At 41.4% G+C, this 19,646-nt stretch overlaps 1 protein-coding gene across 1 annotated transcript; it reads right to left on the minus strand.

Moving 5' to 3' along the window:
* Positions 1 to 1,452: 1,452 nt before the first annotated feature.
* Positions 1,453 to 19,635, minus strand: nt5dc3 (5'-nucleotidase domain containing 3). Its single transcript, XM_080737677.1, has 14 exons — positions 19,269 to 19,635; positions 17,652 to 17,836; positions 16,765 to 16,839; positions 16,020 to 16,075; positions 15,827 to 15,917; positions 13,813 to 13,950; positions 11,541 to 11,601; positions 11,209 to 11,311; positions 8,143 to 8,244; positions 7,326 to 7,407; positions 7,134 to 7,220; positions 5,111 to 5,251; positions 3,254 to 3,318; positions 1,453 to 1,964 (listed from the first exon to the last, which is right to left on the minus strand). The coding sequence occupies exons 1-14, from the start codon at positions 19,543 to 19,545 to the stop codon at positions 1,697 to 1,699; spliced, it is 1,731 nt and encodes a 576-aa protein (XP_080593803.1). The 5' UTR covers positions 19,546 to 19,635; the 3' UTR covers positions 1,453 to 1,696.
* Positions 19,636 to 19,646: the final 11 nt, after the last annotated feature.

The following is a 19,646-nucleotide window of genomic DNA, read 5'->3' on the forward strand; positions in this document are numbered from 1 at the left end:
TTTAAAGCTAGTTTTTACCAAGAATAATAGTCTTTTGCTTCATATTCTTTCCTTTAAGTTACAAAATAGATGTTATACATTTTTGAGCGGTGGTCACAACGCTCCTATACGTGGCCGTGTGTGTGGGTATGTCTGTCTCCGTCCGTGTCTGTCTGTCTGTAGCCTGCCCTACAGTACCTTTTATGACCACACATGTTAAGGGAGGGGCGCTGTTTTCAGGCCAGGCCAGGCCAGGCACACGCACGCACGCACGCACGCACGCACGCACGCACGCACGCACGCACGCACGCACGCATGAGCTCATCTAATTTGTTGCACCAGCGCATTGACACCAGTGCAGGCACAGCGCATATTGTGAACCCACAAGATGCCTAATCCAAACAACCACAAATCTTTTTGCAATCAAAATCCATTCAATCTCAACATAACACTCACATTCAGCAATTGATTGTTCACCAAACATATTAGGCCTATAATAAGAATGAAAACAAAACAAATCTCCAAATAAAGACGATCTCCAAATAAATGTCTCTGTAGCTACAGTAAACATGGACATGTCCTCTTTTTGTGCTCACTGCTCGTGAGCAGTGAGCTTATTATCAACACATATGTGCAATTTAAAACATTTCTGTATTCCGCAAATTGTGACCGTTAATTGTTAATTTGATGTATCAAATGTCAGTTTCTTATTCACTGGCAGGTGAGCCAGTAGATACAACAGCAGTAACACCACACAGAAATGTATGTAATCGTAATGTATGTGGGGAGGAATCAATTGGGGGTAAAAAGCAAAAGAAATGCCAGAATTATTTCTGGATAAAAACCTCCCATGCACGCCTTAATTACTGTATATTTTGAATCAAAGGATTCAAGACGGTTGGCTTACTAGTGCTAATTTGCTTCTCTAACACATTAAAAGGCCCAGAATTTCCAGCTTATGTTATTAACATGACTAAACCTAATTTACAGGTTCTGCGTCGACAGTGAGATGAAATGCATGTGCATGTCATGTATTCAGAGCTTTACGTACGTGTAGAGAGTATAAGCCAAAAGGAAAGCAGCATTTTCCAAAGCCATTCCCCACCAGGGAACTGTATTACGATAGCACTGAAAGAATGCGAAAAAAAAAAAAGAAAAAGTAGAAATCTAGCAGTCACTTGTATGAAGAACATGAAGAACCAGTAAAAAGTCAGGGAACACCTTTCAGCTCATAGCCTCCAACCCTCTAGTCCAGGGGTCTTCAACAGGGGGTCCGGGACCCCTAGGGGGTCCCCAGAGTTACTACAGGGGGTCCTCCAAATCTTTGAGTGATAGAAACTTTTTTTTCTCCTTTTTTACATTAACCACTTGAACCCTAGCGTCCATATTCTGAGAACTTTAGCCAAAAAATAGCAGATCTACAAGCTCACAACGCCTCGCGCTGCGAGGCGTTGTGAGCTTGTAGATCGGCTATTTTCGGCAAAGAGCTTTGGTTTAGAGGGGAAAAAGAACAGACTAAGTACATAGTGAAAGGTCAAGTTTTATAAGTATTGACGGTTCAAGCGTTTAAATATCTGAAAACAAAAATTGACATGAATCCAAAATACACTGATGATTGTGCTGTCAAACGATGTAACTATATTGAATCTGGGGGTCCCTGCTTCATCTCTCTCTCAGTGAAGGGGTCCTTGGCCTGAAAACGTTGAAGACCCCTGCTCTAGTCGGAGTCCGCCGTGGTCCTGTGGGGCTGGGGGAGGTCACCGGTGGCTACGAAAGGCTTCTGCTCGGGCCAGAAGGGCGACTCGTGCTGCAGGGGCGTGCGGCGGGGGAAGAAGGTGTGCTGGAAGTCATAGTTGAGCAGGCAGCTGATGGAGGGCATGTAGATGTCGGCGAAGCGCGACAACCGGCGGGAGAAGTAGGTGGGGTTGTGGTACGTCCGGAAGAGGCTTCCGAATTGTTTGTTGAAGATGTCCTTGGTCTGGGACCTGTCAATACAACATGGTGCATAATGTAAAGGCTACCTATCCTCCATCTACAGCATACCTGCAATATGTTGTAAATTATGTCAATTTACTTGAAATACTCGATAAAGTGTACTACAATACTCTGCTCATACTTTTAATTCTGTAAATAGTGTCTGCGTACCAACTGGAGCTTATACTCTTAAGACAAGTTTCGATACGTATAGAAGTCACACGAAAAATGCCAGAAGATCCTGATGCATTTATACTGAGACCAAGAGTTAAGACACCTGCAAAGTGCTGTCAGAGGCTGAATGCCTCCAGCAGGTCTGTTTAGGTAAAGCAAAAGACGAACACTTTATTTGGAAACTTTAATTTAGTTTTTTCGACCTATGGTTCAAAAGTTATATGGCAAAATGCAAAGTGGCCTGTTATAGCGCCACCATGAGGCCGACAGATGTAATTATCATTTTAGTTATTTCTTGCAATTAGCCAGTAGCTATGCCCCTCCCCTAAAAGCTTTTGTCCAATGCTAGCTTAGCAAACGGCAGCTTGCCAAGGCTGTTGCCAAGGCAAACCTTAGCAAGCAGGAAGTTATTCTAAGCTAGCATTGGACAAAAGCTTTTTGGGAGGGGCATAGCTACTGGCTAATTATTATGAACCTCACCTCTAAGTTTTGAAACTGTAGCCCTTACGGTTTCTGAGAGAAGAATACCTGAATGTGAGTTTTTGCATTTTCCCAAAAGTCAATGGGAAAGATTCATAGAAATTCACTAATAAATGTATTTAAACAAAATGCAACCACACAATTGCCGGTGAAGCCCTGTTAGGGCAACCACACTAATTACGGTATGTAACGTAACCAATAAGCTGATAAGTATATCGCCACTGTCGGGCAGAAACCTCGTATCTCCAAGTTTCAAATTTGTATGTTTTTTCACCAAGTAAAGCCCTGCTTCATCATACAAGGCTGTCGCACAAAAGTAGTGAAAACAGCCGATCTACAAGCACACAACGCCTCGCGATGCGAGGCGTTGTGTGCTTGTAGATCTGCTATTTTCACTAGTTAAGTTCATTTTTAAAATGATAAATACAAAACGAACGGTCTTGGACATACAAGGTTTTCACCTGACAACGACGATGTATTATTTAATACAGGGCTATCTGGTTAACCGTTTACATTTGTAATGAGCCTCCCTGACCGCAGCCTACCAAGTCTAATTCCTTGTATGTGGGCCAATGCACCAACTCTGCCTGTGCTTCTTTGCAGCAGCAAATATTTATGAGAGCTCAAAAAGTGCCCTCTTCTTTACCTCATGGACTCTCTCTCGTTGATCCACTCCTGGACAACAGCTTGGGAAGATGGATCCCTGTGGACCTGTTTGACGACAGAATTTGAACAGAGAAGATTAACTGATCTAAGCACACACTTGTAAATCTTTTCTTTAGGGCCAAACACAGCTATTTTCACAACCCAACCTGCTGTCAGCTACAACTACAGCTACAGTACAGTATTTTCAATGGGGGCGCTGGAAGAAATAAATACAGTACACAAGAGGAGAGAGTGGGCGAGAACCAGAATGGGAGAGAGTGAATGGCTTACTGCACATACAGTATAAACAGAGCTGCTACCTTTAAACACGTTTTAAATTTGAGGATTTTTTTTCCTTTTCTTTGTATACTATTGAAATCGCATTGAGAAAAAAAGAAATGCTGTTCCAAAAAGCTTCATACCCTGTATATACTGTACAAAACGACAATGTGCATAGCTCTGTTTTCACAATGCTGTACCCCCTCCAACTGTATATACAGTATGTTCCCCATTTTCAACTGTTTTTATTATGTTTTGAAACATGCTTTGGCAATGTAAACGTATGTTTTTAAAGCTCCTTTGAATTGAATTGAATTGAATGGGAGAGTGAATAGAACAACGGAGGTACAATATAGTACTTTAACACACCACTATTACCTACTACTACTAAAGTTACAACACACAGAGCTCTACAGCACATACTGTTGTCAACACAGTCAACATTCATTCATGTTGTTTCAGCCCAGAGGCCACCTAGCTAAATTCATATATATTATAAATGAACCACACAAACCCTGGCCTAGTGTCCCTATTATGGGGTGAGCAGAAGAGATTTGAGGAAAAAAATGACCCACAAAGGTCAACCTACTGTACTATATAGGGTTTTTATATAGGGGAAAACGATGTTCCTTTCTTTTAAAAGCATCTTTTAGAAGCTTCCAGGATGTTCCAGCAGTTGTTTGTTAGAAAGAAGAAATATAGTCCACTTTTGTCTGTCCATTTTTTTACTACCGGTAAGTTGAAATCCCTCCCTCCCTCCTCTCTCTGTCATCTCCAATGCAAGTGGATGGGACGTCAACTGAGTTCAGAGTTCAGTGTTTTAACAACAACGATGGCGCACCCCTGGAGAAGTAATAGCTTGTAAGTGTTGCTAATAGTGTCAGCGACAGGAAGCCAAGAAAAAAAATACAAATAAAGAAAACGGAGTACCTGAGACGAATAACAGTCTAAGTCCGTATTTAAACATTTTGTATAAAGACATTTTTTTGATTTACCAGACTGTAAATCACAAACTAGAAGTTTTTAATTTCTTAAAGTCTTAATTTACTCCCCCCTCATTTTGTTGAGTTAGATTTTTTTACTTAACTCATATATATTGGGAATTATAAGACATAATACTTATGGAAAGTGGAAAAACAGTATATCTCCAGCAGTTTGTGGAACAACAGTCTAAGTCCATACAAGCAATATTCAGCAGACAAAGGGAGCAGATAACATTAAAACCGACCATTAAACAAAATTAGGGGGGATTGCATTAACAATTTAACAGATTAAAAATGACTAGTTTGTGGTTTACAGTATGGTAAATCCAAAAATAAATATATAAAAAAAAAAATCAAATATGAACTTATACTGTTATTCGTCTCAGGTATTCGTCTCAGGTATTATTGACCCAATAGTTCCCGTTTTAAGCCCCGTTTGCGTAGGACGGCTCAGACAAAAATGGACTAGGATTTCTTCTTTGGAACAACTGCTGGAACATCCTGGAAGCTTCTAAAAGATACTTTTAAAAAGGTAGGAACATCGTTTTCCCCCCCGAAATTCTCCTGTAAGCATGATTTGCCGATTGCGATCTGACCTGCATGTGTTCGATGAGTCCGGTCAGTGCCTGCAGCCAGGTCATCATGTGGACATACTGCTGCGTGTTCATGATCTTTATCTCCTTCCTCAGCTCAGGGATGATGGCGCCCGTCCTCCAGCCGTGCTTCAGAGTAAGATCCTGCAGAGGACACAGAAGCAAGAGAGGACACCTATCACACCCGATGCCCAATCAGCAGGAATATCACTGTTTTAAAAGAAAAAAAGACTTCAAGGACAGAACAGGGAAGCGATTGAGATGATTGCCTCTGGGGTTGCATGTAATACTGTGGTTCATAGGCTCAAATCAGCTTCCTTCTGTGCCCAATAACACTCTCTTACGGAAGGGGTCTTCAACGTTTTCAGGCCAAGGACCCCTTATTTGAGAGAGAGATGAAGCAGCGACTCCCACAACCTGTTCATAGATTCCATAGAGTTTCATTGTTTGACAGCACAATCATCAGTGTATTTTGGAATCATGTCAATTTGTGTTTTCAGATATTTAACCACTTGAACCGTCAATACCTAATAAACTTGACCTTTCACTCTGTACTTAATCTGCTCTTTTTTTTTCCTCTACACCAAACCTCTTTGCCGAAAATTAGCCGATCTACAAGCTCACAACGCCTCGCAGCGCGAGGCGTTGTGAGCTTGTAGATCTGCTATTTTTGGCTACAGTTCTCAGAATATGGACACTAGGGTTCAAGTTGTTCATATAAAAAGGATTGGAAGATTTGGAGGACCCCCTGTAGTAATTCTGAGGACCCCCTAGACTAGAGGTCCCGGACCCCCTGTTGAAGACCCCTGCTCTACCGCTGCTCCATTTGGAGTGGACAGTCCACTCTAATTTTAGACAAAAAAATATATAATAAAGTAATTAGCAACGAGTTAACTTGCCATATAAATGTGAGACCGAACGATAGTTCTTGCACACATTAGCATCCTTGGAAATGTTGTCTTCATCTAAAATAACGAAACGCTTCTTTTTGCTTCTTGAATTAGTATTCCGGGGTGCTACTTCTGTCACACAAGCAATTTGCTCCTCATTGTGTTTGCAAAGCCTGGCATTATGCAGTGCCGTTACTCCCCCCTGCTGAATACAAATATTGGATCTATTAAGCCAGCTGTTGTATCTATTATGTCACACATTTGTGGGACCCTGCCAAAAATAATATGATGTATCAGGGTGAGTCATACATATGCAAGAGCTAATTTGAATGTCTCCCATAGTTAAATATTAACCAGTAGCTTATCAAGTCGCGCACACACACACACACACACACACACACACACACACACACACACACACACACACACACACACACACACACACACACACACACACACACACACACACACACACACACACACACACACACACACACACACACACACACACACACACACACACCAGTTTGCGTCTATATGCAATGAAGACCGCATATAGGATTTGATATCAAAGTACATACCATGAGTCAATCAATCACCCTTATCATTAGGGCTGCCACAATTATTACATAATCGTCTAATCGCAGTTATTTGACATAATCGCGATTATTTTTCGTAATCGTCATAATCGTTTCCATGTTGAAAAATGTTCCTAGATTTATTTTAAAGTAAAAAATGGTGGAAATAGCAGATCTACGACGCGTTGTGAGCTTGTAGATCGGCTATTTCCACTACCAATGTTCTTTTTTAAGTATAAAGTTGTCAGTAATTTCTTTCTATATTTAGGTTGTGTCATATCTGCCATGTGCAACTTCAAAGCCTACAAGCCAAACAGAAATGTAATTGTCAACGACAAAAACTCAATTAAATCGTTAATCGCAATTATTTGAGTGACGATTAATCGTCATGTAAAATGTCATAATCTTGACTGCCCAACTTATCATTATCACTGGATGCATGCGTGTCTGTCTATCACGCTACTGTAGCAGTCAAACTCTTACAGTAAATAAATGGTAACAGAAACTTTTTTTAAAATGCAAACTGTGTTTTTATGAAGATGTGTGTGCGCTGCTTACAGCCAGGTCACTGTAGATGTGATCTCCAAAATAGAGCACCTTGGAACCTCTCCACCCAGTCAGCCTCAGGAACTCGTACAGGTTTCCCTGAATCAGAGATACAAACATACAAACAGAGCCATGTTATAGAGAGGGTGATCAGCCAACAGCAATGCCTCTGGAATGTGGAGTTGGCCTGGTTATACACAACACCTGCTTATAGATCCGTCCTTTCTCCAAGCGGTGAATCCTGTCCCAAAGCAGCGTCCCTTTGGGTGTCACTTGTCTGAAAGGTCTACAATGGGGAGGGGGTGAAATACACAAACTTACAAAGTGTTTTTGCTTTCCTTACCCACAAGGCAGTAACAATACCAATGCATTTCAAACAAGTTTATAACATACATAACCTTATAGAAAGTTTAGAAGAAAAAACACGCGCTCGCTCGCGCACGCACGCTCGCTCGCGCACGCACGCACGAATCTATCTCTCCGGTGAGTTGTGTTGACAAAGGACACAGTGGCACCTGAGACAATTGATCGCTGCTGCCACCTATTGCCCAACTAGTGTATTAAATATTACTAGTGTAGGGAGGGAGACATGGCAGGTGAAAACACGCACGCAGGCACGCACGCACGCATACACGCACACACACACACACACACACACACACACACACACACACACACACACACACACACACACACACACACACACACACACACACACACACACACACACACACACACACACACACACACACACACACACACACACACACACACTCTAAAGAATCAATGAAAAAGTTCAGCACAAGGTATAACCTTATAAACCTGTTGCTAGAGGGAAGATATCAACCACACACACACACACACACACACACACACACACACACACACACACACACACACACACACACACACACACACACATACACACACACACCACACACACACACACACACACACACACACACACACACACACTCACAATGAGCGTATGTACGCACGTGCTCACAGGTTCTGTACTTACTTTCTCCTGTCATTGAAGAAACCAGGTTTGTCAGCCTGCACGATAACCACATCAAACAGGTCCCTCCAGTCTTTTCCTACAATGTAGTTCATTCCCCGGTCCCTGGGAAAAACAACAGCTCAGCATCAGTCATATCTGCAGAATCCTCATGCGGGTTCTGTGCTCAAGTGTTGCGTCAGCTACAGCTACGATGGATAGTGTACAAGTGGTCAGTGATATTAATATCAAACAACTGTAATTAAATACAATAAGATTAATATCTAATCCAGGCTGTGAAACAACCCTGACAAGCTGCACCTATCAAATGGTTAATGTCAGAGATAGTTAAGTTCAGGGTTGGGGCCATGGTTGGGATTTTAGATTGCCAATTCTACCGAAGCAGTCAGGATTTACCATCCTCAAAGGAAGTGCTGCCTGAGTTAACGACGGGCAGAAGGTCAAACTTCAGGGCACTCGGGTGGCGCAGTGGTTAAGTCCCTGCCCACCACCACGGAAGGTTGTGGGTTTGAATCCCTTGTGGTGCAACCGGCTATGTCGGGCATCTGTGCGAACACAATTGGCCCGTGTTCGGGGGAGGGAAGCCGGACGGGGAGGATGATACTGGTCATTGCGTGTGTTAGGGCATTCACGAATAGTGATTTTTAGTATTCGAATTTTTGACCGCAAAGTATTCGAATATTCGACAGGACTGGCCAAGATAGCAAGAGGCGAACATTGTGAAAATAGCCGATCTACATGCTATTTTCACAATATTTATCTGCGGAACCGAGTGACATTAAATGTAATTCCTGACCTACAATTCCAAGTGCTTGTCAGGGTGGGTGTACCCAGTTCAAATATGTTTATTTTGGGGGTCACGGCCTAAAAAGGTTTGAGAACCCCTGGTATAGAGCATTAACAAATTCATCCACCAGGGGCATTGACAACTCATTCTTATGACTTCCTATCTAGCCAAGCTTCATAAACTATACATGTTTTAAAGAGAAAACAATAAAAAAAATTAAATAAGCGAATATTCGACTTCGGTGAGCAACGTCGAATAGTGACTTTGATATTCGAATATTAGAATATTTGGTGAATGCCCTAGCGTGTGTTTCTACGGACTGGGGCGGCACCTGTCAGCAGGGAGTGTTGGGAGGGAGGAGTAGGAGGAAGGCTCTACGTCCTCCTGGTGGGGGCTCCTCACTGGCAGGTGAGTCAGTAGGATACAACAGCAGTGACACACAGAAATGTGTGTGGGGAGGAATCAATTTGTATAACAACTAAATTGGGGTGAAAAAGGGATAAAAATAATTGGCTAAAAATCCTCAGGGACTCAAAAAATGTTTTAAAAGAAAGTCGAACTTCAAGTCTCCTCGCCATTTCAAAAGCGAGGGAATAGCATTGATTTAAAGTGAGATGATGAATTGATTTTAATTTCTCATGCTGTGGTGACAGAGGAAGACGATTCAAAGAAATTGAAGCCAAGTGCTTCTTTAAAGCCAAGTAAAGGAATTACTGCTCATGGCCAGTACTACTGTATATCAAACTTGTATAACTGGGAGAAAGGCTGCTTTGATTAGTCTGCATAACTTTGTCAAGAAGTTTTTGTTTCCATATAAATAGCCTAATTTTGACCACAACATCCTCCCTATACTAAAATTGCCCAGAAGGTGGATGGACAGACGTGGACGGTGTATGTAACAAATGTAGCATCCGAACATGTGAGGCAGAACGTTGATCCGATCCGCACCAAACTTGGCACAAAGAATGTTCAGGTGTCTGTCATGAAAAAGGTCACACCAGGGGCCACGTTGTAGTTATGAGCGGGTCGGGACAGGTAACCCATGGATGGGACCCGTGGGTCAGGGGAAAAAGGGTTAGAGCAATGTTCAACACTGCAAATGGCCATAACTCGGTGACCATTGCTCTGATCAGTGCATTATTATCCTTGCATCACCAGGCTTTCCGCCTCAGAGCAAAGCTTGGTATTCATTCTAAAAGTTAGCTGTGTGATTCGGTTTCGAAAAATCACACCCTGTGTGAAATGGGTAGTACAGGCTGCTCAACAGCACTGCTGGGTGGCTGTAGCTGGTGTTGCAGTGCTCATACGGATAGACATATGGACAGAGATAGAGACATACACACTTGGTTAAATGTTGGGAGTGGCAGGCACCGCTCAAAAAGGAAAAAAACAATCGTGTTCCAGTGGTGTGTTATGGTCGCATTGTTTTTGTTCCCTACATACTACAAGTTAGAATAAAAGATGTACATTCCAAATGATTATTGCACCAAAAGAAACAAAAATATAATTATACCAAACGAAACAAATGTTAAACTAGGGGAATCATTTTGGAGGTGCTCGACGCCGGAGGTTCCAGTTGTGTGTTCCCAGCTGTTCCGGATGGTTTATTTCCACTCCAGACCGGCTCAGAAACCCGAAAATGGTATTGATCCCAGGCTAGCGCAATATAGGACATGGTAAGTTCTTTGAGATTGTTAGATACATCTGAATAAATATATGCTGACAGTGTGTAGAGTTGACTGGAGTATAAAATACTGTATATGCACTTTTTTTTCCATTGAAAAAAACATTACTTTTGTCAAGTGACACAAAACGCCACACTTCATCGCTGAGGAATAAATCACACTTATAGTAAGTTGAATTCTCCCAGTATCATCAATTCAGGTTCAACAAACGGATCAAATGATATATTGGTGTTTCCTTGGTTTTGAATAAACAAAGCTAACAACTGAAAAATGCTTTTAACCTTTCAGAAAGTGTATTTCTATGAAGACAGAGTGTAGCCAAGGACGCAAGTTGGATCTCTTTTGTTTTGATACTGTGAAATGCTCTCGCATTTGAAATAATGTCAAAAGAGCCACAGTGTGAGTGATAGTCATGGCAACAGTAGTCTTGGTATTTGAAATATTAAGACTACTGACAGTCCTCAACGTCTCTACTTACGTATGAGGATACGATTAGGGGAGAAAGGACATCCATACCCAAATTAAACAATTTAAATGATAAATTCTGAATCTGCAAATGTACATTTTTGCTCTTTTTCAGATGTGAGATGGACTTACACAAAGTCAAATGGGCTGTTTGTAATGAGAAACATCTTTTTTCCATGTGCAGACAGCTTATTCAACACCGCCTGACTGTGTTCACCATAGCAAATGTATTTATCTGGAGAAAGAGAGAGAAAGCATAATAGGGAAAGAGACATGACCTTGTGCAGACAATATGAATGATGAAATAAATAATACCAGCCTTGTTATTCCTTAGACAACTTCTTGGCACAAACATAAGATCATTTTTGTCAAATACTGCAGATTAGATATTCATCCTCTTTTTATAACCAGCTCAAACAAAGTAATGACATTCAGGGATTGTTCTGTACTATTGCATTTATTACCGATATCCGCCTCCACGGCTCGATACATGATGCCCTTTACGTGAACGTCTCCGATGGCCTCCTGTGAGAGAGAGTGAAAAATAGACGCAGTCGTCAGCCAGGGAATGAGGACTTCATAGACAATGTTAGCATTCAGCGGGGAGAATACCAGCACTTTGTTCTGTAGGAAAACGCCTGAGTTTGCAAACACAAAGAAGTGCAAATTGTTTGTGTGACAGGAGTAGCATCTCTGAATACAAATGCGAGTAGCAGACAGAGAGACAGCCTCCATTGTCTGATCACTTTGTAGAGATGGAGACAAAGTCTGTGATGGCTTGTCAGAAGTCCATTGTTCTGCCGGTGTGGTAGAAATGAACTGGCCTCCTCTGACACACTCTCGTGTTTTACATAAGGTTAACTGAGGTTAATGGTAAACTTGTCAAGTTGAGAGGCTGCTCGGCGTGTGACAACAAAAGTGCTAAATCTTTAACCCATTTAGGCCTAACCTATAGTTAGGCCCAAATCAGAAATTAGCCTACAAAAACAAATATGTTGATACATACTGTACATGTACTGTAAGCCCCTCGCATACACTAATGTGTACCCGGCCTGAATGGGATGGGTTAAATCAATTTGAACCCTCCACATACATAATTGGAAAAACATTACGATTTTATTGATAATATAACATTAACTCATTTGCTGCCCCCTCCCGAGTTTCCCGAGTTATTCCCGTACCCTGCCACCTCCTCCTATCTACTAGGCATGATCGCGATCGCAACATTGCATGTTTGACCCCCATACCAACCCCATCTTCCAAACATGGCAGCCATGTTTGTTTACATTTGAAGAAAACATACAGGCTGCTGATCATGAATGCCTGAACGGATTTCCAAGCTGATTTTTTGTTTGTTTGAAAGCTGTGAACGGCGTGCACACACGTGGTGCATGATCTATGCATGGGCGTGCATGATCCGTACACTATGAATTACATGGAAGTCTATGGAGACTGGTTGGCATCCTGGCACTTCAAAAAGATTTTTAAAATGCAGCAAATGAGTTAATATAAAAACATTTATGGTAAAACATTTCATATTAGTATGTTCTCTGACAAGACTGACGGGTTCATGAGCTCAAATTAAATAGCAAATTAAGCACTGGACAGACAGCTGCCCTCAGAGTGAGAACAGAGTGCTGACCCCCCGTCCCCCCCTCCCCTCCCTCTGAAAAAACAGAGCCAGCCGCAATAGACCTTTTGTCAGCCTTCTGATTGGTCCCTGAGACTCCCTGACTGGCCAACCAGAAAAAACATTCACTTTTTGCTATCGGGGGTGGAGTTTGTGCAGTGGAGAATGTTGCTTCAGCCTTTCAAAAACTGTCCGCAGTGCGGAGCACGGCAATGCCTGGTACGGCCGCGGCAGTAGGGGGCGATCTCGCTCATCATAATGAATAAGCTTCAACAAACTAGTTCACATGGACCTTATCAATGGTCTAACTAGTTACGATTGGGTACATATATTTTAAATGGGCAGAATTACGTGTATGTGAGGAGAACAGATTATAGTTCTCCTCTTCCTACCCAAGATTCAATGCGCTTTCTATTGCTATTTCTATTCTCTCTCTGATCCAGAGGATTAAACTAATTAAAACATATATTTTCGGGGGGAAACTACTGTTTTGCTATGTAATTACTGTACCCTTTTCTTCCCTTTTTATTAATATCACGTAGATGTGTTTTTTTTGGTACTTTATATGAAAACATAAAAAAATCCCATTCACTGCCACTATAAAAACAATCTGCCCAGGGAAAATGTCCCATCATAGTAACAGGGCAGAATGGGGCGGGATTTGCAAACTAGTCTATTGGTGGGAAGCTCTAAAGCAGGCCAGCCAGACCTCTAAAATTAGACACCTGTTTTTCACAGCTAAATGTCATTGACTACATACAAGTAGGCTCTGAGTCATGACAGTCCCCAACGTACAGACATGTTTTCCTTGTGAGAAAGATGTTGATTCATTATTTTTTTTCCCCCAAAATGTCTAATTGTTGTTACTTGAACAACTGATTTTGATTTGTACAGGTGGTTCACTTAGTTTTGCGCTGGTTTATAGTACTTAATTTTAGACTTGTCATTTAGTCGGTTATAAAATCATTATTTAGTGGCTGTGCACATCCCACCTTTGAAGGACTGAATCCCTTGTACTACTGTAACCAAACATCTAACAAAATCAAGGTCCCCACAGAAATGGTTAAACAGAGTGGGACTGGGACAATAAATAATCAATACTGTACCTTCACATCTTTGTAGAGATGGACAGGCTCATAGTCAATGTTGTGTTTCATGAAGAAGTCATTGACGCAGGACAGGAGGTTCATCTCAGGCAGGGAGAAGATGTCCATGTACTGCTTCATGGAGTGGCCATGGGAACTCTGCAGAAAAAGCGAAACATCATCATTCAAATACTATTACAGGGTTTCCTGCAGGAATAAGTCTTGACCAGGGGGGGATATCATGGCGCACACGCAAAGCGCGTGGGCCGATTTTTTTTGATAATTAATTAATTAATTTTAGTAATTAATTCACTTAATTTTTAATATTAATTATTATTTTTGCCCTATAAAAAAACACATGAATGTGCCCATGATGACGGAAAACACAACTACATGCTATCATCCACATTTATTCAACATTGAATAAATATGTTTTTCACAGGACAGTGTAACCTGTTTTTTTCCCCCAGGTTAATCAACCAGCACTCGTGCCATATAAATAGAAGTCTACAGCACAGTAAAAAAAAAAAAACATGGTGTAAAGTAACTAAGTAGATTTACTTAAGTACTGTACTTATACTGTACAAAGGAGATTTTCAGGTATTTGTACTTTACTTGAGTATTTCCTGTTTTCAGTACTTATTTACTCCACTACATCTGGGATCCAAATATTTTACTTCTACTCTTACAAAGTTAACTTTAGTTACTTGTTACTTTGGAGATATAAATGTTTATACTACAAAACATACATTAATACATTAACATACATACAAAAAAGAAGTTGTTCTTCAACTTCTTCGGTGCCATATGTAAAGTGGGACCTCTTATATTGCCGGTTCGCCACCAAAGGGTTAAAAAAATAGTGTGCACGCTGGTGTACGAATTCGTGCACAGATGATGCACTATGCATGTACATGCTTTTCACAGCTTTCAAACAAAAAAATCCGCTTGGAAATCCGTTCAGGCATTCAGGAGATACCAGCCCTTATGTTTTCTTCAAATGTAAACAAACATGGCTGCCATGTTTGAAAGATAGGGTTGGTATGGACCTCCAACATGCCTAGTACATTGTTGGAGGTCCAAAAAGTTTTTTTTTTTTTTTTTTTTAAACCCTTGGGGGGGCGGGGGGTTTTTCTGGCCGGGCGGGGCGCCTGGCCTGTAAAGTGCTGCAGGAAACCCTGCATTAGACCAGGGGTTCCCAAACTTTTTGTCTCAGGGCATAAATATGTTTTTTAATCCGAGGCACCCCTACATTATTATTTTCACTCCCAGCACCTTATATTTATAGCATATCGTCATTGTCGGGTGGAAACCTTGAATGTCCAAAACCGTTTGTTTTGTATTTATCATCTATAAAATGTTCTAAACTAGTGAAAACAGCAGATCTACAAGCACACAACGCCTCGCGAGTTTTGTGCGACAGTCTTGTATGATGAAGCAGGGCTTTTCTTTAGCAAAAGACATACACATTTGAAACTTGGAGATACAAGGTTTCTGCCCGACAGTGACGATATTTTAGTGATTATGTTGTGAGGAAAACGTTGAGATAATAGCCATATTTTGGTTAGAACTGACTGAAAATAACTTTGTACTTGATGATACTAAATATTTTGTCCAAATTAATTCCAAATATTTTAAAATGATTTCGCGGCGCCCCTGGACTGCCGTCATGGCACCCCAGGGTGCCCCGGCACTCACTTTGAAAACCCCTGCATTAGACAATGTATTATATACTGGAGTTTTATTTGCCTATGTGTGTTTGTGACTGATACATCAGCTGGCCAAGATTTATTGGTACACTACTCTAAAGTCTAAAGCTACAATCTGTACATTTTGTGTGGTTCTGAGCACTGTCCACCCAGTGATTTAGTCTGGTTTAAAATGGTTTATTGTGACATGAATTGGCACAATAAATGAAAAGTACCTTAACCTTGCAGTAATAATAATAAGGGTAACAATAATAATAAAAGAACAATGTTAGTAATCTCAGTGACACTTTAGTAGTATGCAATGTGTTGTTCCATTGTTGTTGTACCTTGCCATAGAAATCACTCATAATCTCTAGAGGGACATGGCTGCCCTCATACATGGCAATGACTTCCTCGTCGGGTACAGGATAGAGGCCCCTGCAGAATAAGTATAATAAAGAATAATATATATATTTTTACCATGTCAGGCAAACAGCATGCTCAATCTGTTGTATTCAGTACCAGGCATAAATATAGTACCTGTACACTGTTCCCAATTGGATGTAGTGAAAGGCATCAATCTTCATCAGTAGAGCCTAGAGCAAGTCATTGAATGGGTTAATGGCTCAATTTTGTGATTTTGTGGAAGACTGTCTTCTGACAGAGCTACGCTCTTACCAAGAAGATGCGGGAACCATTTAAATGTCCATGTTTTACTTTTCGAGCAAAAACAGAGCAGTGTTGATTTCGTCGACTAAAACTATGACTAAAAATGTTTGTCGACTGTGTTTTTTTCACTGACTAAAACTAAGTAAAAACTAAGCTGTGATGACTAAAACTAAGACTAAATATATTGACAATTTCGTCAACAAAATAAAAACTAGACTAAAACGTTAGGGAGGGACTGGTGGAGAAGAGAGTCATTTTATGTTTGGTTGCTCTCAGGTTTTGCGTGCTGAAAATAGCAGATCTACAAGCTCACAACGCATCGCGCTGCTTGTAGAACGGCTATTTTCAGCACGCAACCAAGTGTAAAATCAGTCATTTCAATGTCATCAAGGCCCGCCAAAATACTTGAGTTGACTAAATCAACTGAAGATTTAGTCGACTAAAACCTTATGATATTTAGTTGACTAAAATTAGACTAAAACTAATACTTTTCAGGTGAGTAAAATTATGACTAAAACTAAATGACATTTTATTCCAAAGACTATGACTAAAACTAAATCAAAAATTGCTGTCAAAAACAACACTGAAACAGAGAATGGTGTAGATGTATTCTCACCTTCTGAACGTCATAGTGCAGGCCCCTAACAGCAAAGTTAGGAATGTACTCATACTCCCGAAGGCCCTCTGGGTACTAGATTAAAAATGAAATCACATTATTATGAGCACCAACAAAAAAAATAAACAGCAGATTAAATCCAGCAGGGAAGCAGTGGAGAAACACAGCAAACACGTCTTAGATTGTAAAATCAGTTTGAGGTTATAATGTAGTTAGGCTAAACTCATTATATGTTACACAAAAAAAGATGCTGTCAAAGATGCTTGGGTTGGGGGTGGGGGGGTTCTGTGAGTGTGCTTTGATCATTTACAGTACATTTGATGTCACACAGTTTTGCTAACAGGACTGATTCTGTCAGGAACCTGGAGCTGAGGCGTGTGTTGTGTCAGAGTAAAAATAGAAGTGAGAGTACATACAGTAGCAGAACATACAGTACCCACCCATAATGCAAACATAATGCACACACAGTCACACCTACACCTCACCCCACGAACATATGCGAGAGTGTTTTCTGCTGGTGATTCAGTCCGAGTGTATCAAAGGGTGCGTTCGGAAATGCGCACCGGGTCTGGTTAGGGTTAGGGTTAGTTTTAGGCATAGTTTTACTGAGGTTAAGGTTAGGGTTAGGGTTGGGTTTAGGCATAGTTTTACTGAGGTTAGGGTTAGGATTAGGGTTAGATTTAGGCACTCACTACACTGAGCACACACCCGGTGCGCATTTCCGAACGCACATTTTGATACACTCGGACTGAAACACCAGCAGAAAACACTCTCCCACGAACATATAGTGTGTGTGTGAGTGTGTGTGTGTGTGTGTGTGTGTGTGTGTGTGTGTGTATGTGCGTGCGTGCGTGCGTGCGTGCGTGCGTGCGTGCGTGCAAACACACCCTGTGTTCTGTGATGAGGATGTCACGGGCAATGTTAAAGATCAGTGTGTGGAGTTGACTGGAGTAGAATGCCAGGGTGTAGTCATAGTCAAAGCCGTAAATCTCAATGTCGTCCAGGTTCATCTCATTGTTGGCAAAGATGGTGTCGGGGTTAACCGAATTCTTTGATATTTCTGGAATCAAATCTACAAGGGAGGACAGGGGAGCGATAGTTATGGTTACTTACTTTGCTATTGCAGTAGCCCTACAATGGACGGGATATCACATCTACATTTCATTTATTCCAAATACACAGCTATAGGCCATAGTGTAGATCGGTCCTATGCTTGCCCAGGTAGCAGCCTGATCCTCACTGCATTAAACTCCAACAATTATTCCTGTGATTTGGAGTCAGATATTGTCCTCTACAGGCGTTGACACTAAAGGTCTCAGAAGCACTTTCCCTTCGGGCAAGTCCAGGTCATGTTCTACTTGCCCAAAGGTTATGCCCACTTGCCCGAAAAGTAAAATGTCCATTATAAAATGATAGGTAAGATTTGAATTACCATTCAATTTAACACTTTTTTTTATTTTTACTTTTTGGGGCTAATGTAAAAAGAAAAAGAAAATCATACAGTACCTACATTTTTATCCAAATACCTACATAGCAACAGTAAAAAGTGCTTTTATTTTACATTCCGCAGGCCAGAAAACAGAGCGCTCTGGCCACGTTCAGGTGTTTAGAAGACAGATATCTCCTGTTGTGTTTATAGACAGTTGCGTCCCCTCTCAAACGAGCACTTGCCCGGTCGGGCAACCTGAAAGCAAACTTCACCTGCCCCAAAGTTGTATTTACCTGCCGGGGGCAGGTGGGCAAGCCTTAGTGTCAATGCCTGCCTCTAGTTTCATATCCATTTGTGCTTAGTAAAATATCTCCACTTTTCCACAAACTTCACAAGGAAAACATTCTCATAGAAATGATTGTTGGACTGAACAAATGAAAACTTCCTTTGAGGAGCACATAAGCACTAGCCTAGTTCCAGACCCTGAATCGCTAGCCACCCCTTTAAATTTTGTGTTAATGGAGTGAAACGAAATGTCAATTCAGGCTGAGTGTCCGGCTACACAGGCACACCAATCGCAACATACTGTCAATCGTGTGCCCCATATATTTGTGTTTCGCAAGCTCCCATAAACTGTTGCCAAAATAAGTTGGAATATGTTGTTCTGTACAGCAGTCATTTCTGGCTCAAACAATGAACCCACCATTCACCATGACACATCACCACAGGATTTAAACACACACTGTCTTGTGTCTCTAGACCAACACCTGAAAGGGGTGTGTATACTGTATATACAACATCCATTTATTTTCCCTCTTGAATAGGAATTAAAGTGGCAGAGTGGGATTAGCATTTTCAACTGAGTGAGCTCTTGCCAGTTGCAAATTATCAACAGTATTCCACAAGGTCAAATTATGATCATGATGACGATGATATACTATATGTTATTACATTATTATTATTGTTATACTACTACTACTACTACTAAAATTAAAGTTTATTACTGCAATCTATTTTAGGTAGAGATGACCCTATGAGATGAGTGAGATATTTAGTGACGTTCTTTCTTTCTTACCCTCCGTTTCTCTTTTGGTCTGGTGGTAAACAGACCACAGCCAGTCGCTCATGTTCCTGCCACCTGAAGAGCTGCTACATGGCACTGCGGTGTTGGCACCGGACTGCTGGGGTCGTGCCCGCACATTTCCCACTCCAAAGTCCCGTTTCCATAGTCGAGTACTGGACGATGGGTGGCTGAAGAGCCTCTGGTGTAGGACATTACAGACGACAGACAGCGTTTGCAGACACTCCTTGTGTTTTAAGAGGGTGGAAAAGGACAGCGACAAGGGCGTCATGGCTCTCTCCTGTTTGGGGGTCGTAAGCCCGTGTGTAGGTCGTGGTGGTGGGCTAAAAGATGCATGCGGTTTCCAAGCTGTAAACACACACCGTGCCCCTG

This window comes from Nannobrachium achirus, assembly GCF_963921795.1.
Source record: "Nannobrachium achirus genome assembly, chromosome: 11".
NCBI lineage: Eukaryota > Metazoa > Chordata > Actinopteri > Myctophiformes > Myctophidae > Nannobrachium > Nannobrachium achirus.